Genomic DNA, 8,877 nt, shown 5'->3' on the forward strand with positions numbered 1-8,877 from the left:
TTTTTTAATTATAAAATGGAAAACAAAACGGTAAACTACAAAAACAAAAGATCCTGGAACAAAGAAAGAATAGAAATACAGAACAATCTGAAGTAACGATCTCCTTCGAGAACTACAATAAAGGGGATGAATAGACCCTAATGTTACGGTATAAGAACTTTTTCCGAGTATTAGGAATGTTATTATTTTTTAATCCTTCTTCATTGTATTGGTTCCGAATAAACTACATTTTTTAAAAATCATCTTCTGAAATATGCATTGCACTAGCAGTTTCTGCTAAAGTCTTATTACTTTTTGTTGGGAATCGGCATTTGCAAATTCCGTAAGTGCTCTCTTGGTTCAAGTAGATTTATTATTTATTTTCCTGTTGTAACTAGCATTTAGAAATTGATATTATTTTTATTATAGAGCTATAATTAGTAAAACGTCTATATATACTCATGATAACAAATAGCATATTCTCATAAGCAATATTGGCAACTCTCCTGTTTGAAACTACACTACAAAAAATTTAAAAAATAAATTATATAATCAGCAAATATACTCTGGCTGCGTTGTACATTTAGTAACTATTACAAATCATTTTTTTTCATCACATCAAACATTAAAATAAATCCAAACAATACGAAGTATCATTGACATGTATGGGAGGTAACACTGTTCGCAACTGTTGCAGACGTAAAAAAAAAAAAAAAAAAAAAAAATCGACTCTAACTGTAAAACCTGATAGGGGATATACAGGAAATCTCCCATCTTATACTCCGCATGCAATGCTAAGTAGAGATAATTTCTCATTCACTGTTAATATTTTTAGTTATTTATTGGGTCAATATAGAGTATCCACCAGCCACTAAACGAATATTGCACACTTTTATCACTGCCAATGTGGCGCTATAAACCAATTTGCAATACTTTTATCACAACCACAACACATTTCAATTCTTATTGTAATATATAGAATTAGTACTACATTAACATATTTAATATATTACAAAATATACACTGGACGAACTACAGTAGAACTTCTATTATCCGTTGTAATGAAGGGGGTGGAGTGAACGGTTAATCGAAAAAATCGGATAATCCGTACCATAAAAGTTTTCATATACTAAGTAGCTACATAATATTTTCGTAATTTCCTCCATGATCTCCTTTAATACGATAACTAGTGGATCAGAAGTTCACTAATTTAAATCTTTTTTTAGCAATTCAAGTTTGATTTTCTGATGTCAGTTATTAAAACATTATTTATTGTACTTAATGTCTGATTTTAAACGACGGGTTTTTAATGCCCAAGCAAACTCCATATGACGACCGCCTGTGGAAAGATAGGAATAGTAGAGGTCTCATGTTGTAGATTTACAAATTTGATGCACTTTATATTTTGCTTTTCATTACCCTAAATCACGCACAGTTGTAATTCCTATCTCGTATTGTAATGTGAGATGAACCACATTTTCTCTTTCCCAAACCACTCAATTACTTGCACTTAAAACCTACTTAAAAACCTACTTGCACTTTTTTCCGTAGTAAAACATGTTTTCTTTTGACACTTGTAGAAGACATTTTGCATAGAAGTTAAACAGTACGGCCACTCGAATAGTAGGCCATAAAGCGTAAGGGTAAAAGTTTGTAAAACACACTCTGTAGAAAAAATTCGTGCTAATTTAATGTACAGTACTTCATATTTTTTTCTACGAGAGAGAAAGACAGTCGGATAATCCATCAATCGGTTAATAGGGTGACGGATAATCGGGGTTATACTGTAAATGTAATTATTATGAAAGTCGCCATATTTCCTTTCTCGAATTACGATCCACTTCCACTAGATGGCTACCGATACGAGAAGCAGGACCGGCAATACATGCAAACAAAATTATATTAAATGTGAGGAATGTTACTTTAGGTGTGTATTATTATGTGACAGGTTAGGTTAGGTTAGATTAGGTGTGTAGTATTATGAGAGAGGTTAGGTTAGATTGGGTGTGTAGTATTATTACTATGTTGGCGACACTGATACCCAATGTTACATTAAAGAAATATGGCCGTATTCTTCATTCACTCGCGACGATTTTCGTATATAAATAAGTTATGTATTTAGGGCGCGTTGGGTGGGCTTACAGCTCTCCCAGTGATCACATCAATTTCTACTAATCAATACTGTAAATCCAAGGCATTTTACCAAGTTCCTATAGTGGCTGGGACATAAGTAATATTCACCATTTATTGACATTGATGATGATGCTCATCATCATTATCATCACTGTGACATGAAAGCTGGTCTTCACAACTACCACTACCTATAGGGTATAAATTTTCTGACATATTTTTCCAACGAACAAATTTCATTGTCTATGCAGGTTGTGAAGCCCTGGATCTTGGAGACGTAAATGAAGCCCTCAAGAAATTGTTAGAATGCTGGCAACTGCGAAGACAGTGTCTGTACAAAAGTCACAGGGATTTGAGCGCATGTGTAGACCAAGTGGCGAGGTGCTATGCCATGCTAAGTATGACTAATATGAACCTAGAGGTTTAGTGATCACACATTAGAATAGTGAATAGTTGGCTGTCTACAGTCAGAAAAATTTATTCATCAACTTAATCTCATTGAATTTTGAGTTTTCATGTGAAATGGCCATGAAATAACCCCGTTCTTTAGTTTAACAAAAATTATCTGGAATTTCTGATTAGTAGGATTCTATTATATTTATTTTTTCATTTGTAATAAACAAATAAATAAATATACTCATATACAGAGTGGGTTAAAAGTCGCTTTCCCTAAACACTTCCTTACATTTAATTACGTCAAATTTACATTTCACTACACATTCCTTTACAAATTTTGTTCAAAATGGAGGCCTAGTTTCTCGATACACAATTCACAATGTTTAGGCACATTTACAGATGACAGAACGTAACTCACGATTTTCACGAATGACTGTTCGATCATCTGTTGCAACTGATACAGATCCTGCGGTTTCTTAGCAAAAACATCATTTGATGTTTTTACCCCACAGCGAAAAATCACATGCGTCAGGTCGCATGATCTGGGTGGCCATTCTGTTGTGCCACGATGGCCAGTCCATTCATGTAATTGCCGGTTCAAGAAGTCTCTCACTCCTGCATCAAAATGAGGTGGTGCTCCATTCTATTGCCATATCAAGTACATATCGGCAAAACAAGAGCTCTTTTCAAGATATGACATCGAAAAAAACAGTTGACACACGTACATGGTTGCCAACCCATCACTTGTTACACCAGCTATTCATTTGTTCAAGCCTAGATCATATATGTAACAGATATGTCGGGCTTATAGGCTTTGAGGTTAACAACTTTTGTCAGGTTTACTATGCTGCCATCTAGTTGTTACATAAGGAGTCACGTCATAATTCCCATTTGAATTGCATTAGCGACTGTGCTGCCATCTCGTGTTCGTTTATGGCGGACGGGTGGCGATCCTGGTGGTTATTCTCTTCAAAGTGCTGCCGATTTTAACGTAGCGAGGAGTTATCTGTTACATATATGATCTAGGGTTCAAGTTATGACATATGTATATGTGTACAAGTATGAAAACTAAGAACGAATATTGGGGAAAGTGACTTTTGACCCACCTTGTATGTACTTTTTGACATTAAGAAATAACAGTACAAATTCTTTCCCATTCACCCCACTTTATGATAGCCTTGTAGAAATTTCGAATTTGTTGAGTTGCATTAAATATTTCTTATATTAGTTTTTTTGGACTCAAAGCAGTATGTTGAATAGGTACCTGCGAAGTAATTTCATGATGATGAATGTCATGTATATCATGAAATGTTCGTTATACCTCAATTTACAGAACCGGTATACTATTTCAGGCAATTATGGAAAAAGTGTGGACTGTCTGCTGGAATGCCTTCCAGCTGTAGAAGAACAATTTGGTGCTCACAGCATTGAGTTGGCCAACGAGTTGCAGAAGCTTACTGACGTCATGATTTCCGAGCTCCAGGAACTCACACTGGCATCTGCAGACTACTCGTGAGTGCAGTGGCGTATACTGGTTAAAGGGTTTGGGCTACCGCTGACCCTATTATTACACAAAATATATCTAACAATTACTTTAATTTTAATTACTATGGTAAAACTAATAATACAAAATTATTACATTATGTTATATTATAAACTTTTTCTTTTGTAATTTCCTTGGGCTACCGCCGGTAGCCCGCAAAATACGCCCCTGCGTGAGTGATATATTTGGCATCTTGAAATTGAACTTACAAACATCAAATAAGAAAACTGCAAGACACACACGCTTACTCCTGCTCACTCCATAAATATTTCGAATCTCGTGGGACATACATTGATTCAAAATCTCATTGGTTATGTAATTAATTTTTGATTAGTTATTTAATAACACTGTATCAACTACAGTAGAATTCCTCGTATCCAGCAATTGTGGGACAAAGCCAGTGCCAGGTAACTGGTTTTGCTGGATAATCGGAAAATACGTTTATAGGTTATATAAAGACACACTATACTGCACCAACATTTTTTTCCATGTTGAAATTAGTAATTTTCATATAGATATTTAAAAATAAAGAAAATTCATCAAGTTTAAAATAATTAAACTATACAAAGAAATATCGATTACACAGAGGTTTAAAGTATTAACATTTTATTGTCCTGTGTAGTGTATTTAGGCCTATGTCCTTTAAATACACCATAATAAACGTGTTTTGTTGCTATAAACGGAGTTTTGAAGCATTTTCAACTGTTGTTTTAGGTTATTTCAGTTAATCTGGATTTTCGTTAAACCGGTTAACTTATCCCCCCAATTAGTCCGGAATAACGAGGTTTTACTATATTATTTATATTATTATTATATACAGTAGTTACTAATGCAAAAATAATTTCGGAATATGGTCCACACCTGTGGAGTAACGGTCAGCACGTCTGGCTGTAAAACCAGGTGGCCAGGGTTCGAATCCCGGTCGGGGCAAGTTACCTGGTTGAGGTTTTTTCCGGGGTTTTCCCTCAACCCAATATGAGCAAATGCTGGGTAACTTTCGGTGCTGGACCCCGGACTCATTTCACCGGCATTATCACCTTCATCTCATTCAGACACTAAATAACCGAAGATGTTGATAAAGCGTCGTAAAATAACGTACTAAAATAAAAAAATAAAGAAAAAAATTCGGAATATGTATTATATGACTTTTTTGTGTTAAATTCTATCGTACCTGGTTTACATGTTTCGACCTATTATGGGTCATCTTCAGAACTGGTCGTTGTTGGTCTTGGTGCCTCATGTTTTGTTTCATGTGAGGGTGTGTTTGTGTGGTGTAATGTGGAGTCAAAGAGTGTGTGTGTTCTGAAATTGAGTTCTGAGGGTGACCCATAATAGGTCGAAACATGTAAACCAGGTACGATAGAATTTAACACAAGAATGTCATATAATACATATTCCGAAGTGGTACAGTGTTAAAAGTTGTGTAATCAAGATGCAAAAATAATATTAAAGAATTGTATAAAATATTGTGACTTTTGTTCAAAAGAATAATGTAACTTTTATTGGCACAACAATAATCACTTTCTATAATTTAATTTAAACACTCCCGTCAACAATGGGATTTCCACTCCAATACAGCAACACAGTATTCGTTACCGCACAGACGACAATGACAATTCACTTGGATTATTGAGAACAACAATGTACTGCTAATCTCAACTAACGTTCACAAATCACTGTTTACAACACAAAATTGTTAGTTCACAGTTCGTTTGTCTTAGCTAGTTCTTCTAGCTCATTCACTCAAGTCACCGTATATCGAACCCAAGACTTGCAGAGACAGTCCACTGAACTTCGAACTCAGGTCCCCCAACTGCAGTCCACTCCACGTCAAACCACAGACTCCAGATACGCCGCACTCGTCTGGACGCTCGCACAGTTCCGGACTAGAGTTGGGTCGATTCGTGAACGAATCGTTCATTCGAACGACTAATAATAAAGAATCGTAAGAATCGATTCGTGGTATCAACGAATCGTCGTTCAAAAGAATAATAAGAAATCGGCATGGTATCGTAACCCACGATTCTATTAGTTGTTTGATGTAACCTGTCAACGGACATTTCCGAACCGTGTCGAATGCTCCCGAGCGAGAGTGAAATCAAAATATGTACTGCATTTGTTAAGTATGGAAAATAATGAACACAAACCTGAAATGTGCATAGTTAAATAGAGATGTAATGCAAAAAATGTACTTCGTAATAAGGTTCAGTTCATAAATTATAATTTAGAAACATTATCTTGGGTAATTTTGTAGATTAATAGAGGTCATGCTGAATGGTTCCAGCCAATGAGAAAGAGGCAATCCAATGTCTCGCCTCTTATGCCATCTATGCGAGAGATGTAGAACGTTTTTGTTCTACGCGTGGTTTGCAATGGAAAGTGTCCTGTAAGTCGTTCGTTGACGAATCGTTGGAATCACAGAGTAGGAAGAATCGTGAACTCGTTGACGATTCAAAAGAATAGTTGGAATCGCAGACTGAGAAGAATCGTGAACGAATCGTTAGAATCAATTCGTAATGTATGATTGAATCGTTGGAATCGACTTCTGAAAAAGAATCGTGTTGCCCAACTCTATTGCGGACAAACACTCAAGTCGAACTCCGGTCTTGAAGCTGGCTTCACTGCTACACAAGACTGGCTGGCTTGCTGACCAAAAACTGAACTCTCCTTTCCTCGCGTCTTGTACTTATTAGTTAAACCACACTTTCCAGAAACTACGACCCTGGAAGCTTCTGCTTCTAGAGACTTGTTCTCGCTGCTTCGTTTCTTCCCCTTCTCGGCCGCAGCCCACCGTACCTTCTCTTGACCTCTTGGCATGCAGACGTTCCCCTTACGTCTGTCCCCCCTAGTGCTCACCGGCGCTGGCCTCGTTCCTTCCACGCGCGCACTCCCTTTTGCAGGACGCGTGATCGACTCTCGATGTGGCTGTCACAATATTATTGAAGCAAGGAAAAACAAGTGTCAATATTATAAAATAAAATATATGAACTGCAATAATTTAACAAGTATAATAAATGAAATATTTTAGCATTTTACTTACCTAATCAGTAGGATGTGTACTCCTTGAGACCATAGATTGAATACTTCTGCTATAGACCACCTTCCATGTGCATCAAGGATAACAACGTTAAGGCAGTAAAGAGTCTGCAATAAAATTACAGAGTGGGACACTTGGATGAATGACATAGTCAAATACCTGTCATTAGAGGTCTTCAGTTAAAAAACAACCATCCCTGCATGTACAGCCTTAGACACAAAAAATGACCAGTTGCCATATGCTAAGTGCCCTTTGGTAGGCTTCGGTTGATTCTGTGAGAGCTTAGGTTTACTCTGCAGGAATTTCTTAGGCATATTTTGTTTGTTTGTTGCTTTTCTGCCTGTTTATAGGTCAAGTGTTATGAATAATCTATAACGAAGATATATTCAAGGAGTAAATTAAGTGCAAAATAAACATCCGAAGTGGATTGAGACAAAATTCATGTTACAGGAGATCGGTAATCTTTTTTGCCTAAGGTTGTACATGGCTTTCACAATTAATGCAGCTCTCATAATTTCATACATGGTACATCAGTCTGCATACTTTAATAGCTGTTAGGAAGTCTTCTGTAAAGTCCTCATATTAGAGAGATCTTTTTGTGATAATACCACAGTCTACTGTATACAGTCGCGAAGCTTGAGGTGATTTTTTTGCAAATCTCGTGATAAAGCACTCCAAGTGGTTAGCAACTAGAAACAATAGACTGTCCACGGTCGACTTTGGACTATGTCGTATTTCCATCGAGTGCTAGCTCGTTGCGTATTTCACATTGATCCTTGTGAAATGTTCGTTATTGGTTGTAATGAAAATGTTAATGGCTAAAATACAATAATTGGAATAATAATATTTTACTAGAGACGTAGAAAAATTAAGTTTGTTTTAATGAAATTTATTGTTCATGTTTTATTTTCAATTCTGGTGGGATTATTATTGCTTAGGCCTACTTTTTTTTTTTTTCAAAGGACATGATTTTAATTATAGCTGTTAATTTTGTTGTTATTTTTATTTGTTACTTTACTAGAGACGTAGAAAAAGTCTGTTACAATAAAATTTATTGATCACGTTTTATTTCCAATTCTGGTGTGATTATAACTTAAGTGTACCGGTACTTGTAGTGTAGGCTTACGTAGTTAACAAAGTGGGATAATTATTATTGCTTAACCTCATCCCACTTTGTTAACTACGTAAGCCTACACTACACGTACCAGTACACGTAAGTTACTCCATTAATTCATATTTCCATTATTATTGTTGTAAAGGGAAATGCAAACTAATATTTATTGGTTTCATAGTTAATTATCGCTATAATCTTGAATGAGTGAAGCGATTATAGTAAATTTCAGTTCGTTTTGCACAAACAAAAATATTAACCTATTTCTTGCAGGTATCTTCGAGTTTATGGTGGAATTTAATATACTTCATTAAAATAATAAATTAACTTTATGCATTTAATATTTCAATAATGGATGGAAGGTGTTAATATTTCCAAAAGAACACAATGAAAGTGTAACATATTTTGTCGTCTACTAGGAGAGAGATCTGCGATGATGAGGTGATAGTAGCGATCCTAGTGGTGGGCAACTACCCATGTTTGCATTTTTACTACATATTGAGCTTCGCGACTGTATGTAGTAGACTGTGGTAATACCATGACTCACTGCCATACAAGTGAAGACCAGCCATTGCTTTATAAAACTCCAGCTGCATATCTGAGTTTCATTTTTGAAAGTTTTTCTAGTGATATCACATGTATAGTTAAATTTATACAAAAAAATTACAACCATCTGTCATA

At 35.7% G+C, this 8,877-nt stretch overlaps 1 protein-coding gene across 4 annotated transcripts in view; it reads left to right on the forward strand.

The window, feature by feature from the left end:
* The window catches only part of LOC138713188 (SET and MYND domain-containing protein 4-like), a 31,494-nt gene that overhangs the window by 22,174 nt on the left and 443 nt on the right, over positions 1–8,877 (forward strand). For 3 of the 4 annotated variants that reach the window (XM_069845073.1, XM_069845071.1, XM_069845074.1), the window contains 2 exons: positions 2,361–2,507; positions 3,858–4,017. In XM_069845073.1, coding sequence (XP_069701174.1) covers positions 2,361–2,507; positions 3,858–4,017 — 307 coding nt within the window. The remainder of the gene's footprint in view (positions 1–2,360; positions 2,508–3,857; positions 4,018–8,877) is intronic. The other variant, XM_069845072.1, reaches the window with a different exon arrangement.

This window comes from Periplaneta americana, chromosome 14 (genome assembly GCF_040183065.1).
Source record: "Periplaneta americana isolate PAMFEO1 chromosome 14, P.americana_PAMFEO1_priV1, whole genome shotgun sequence".
Classification (NCBI taxonomy): Eukaryota; Metazoa; Arthropoda; class Insecta; order Blattodea; family Blattidae; genus Periplaneta; species Periplaneta americana.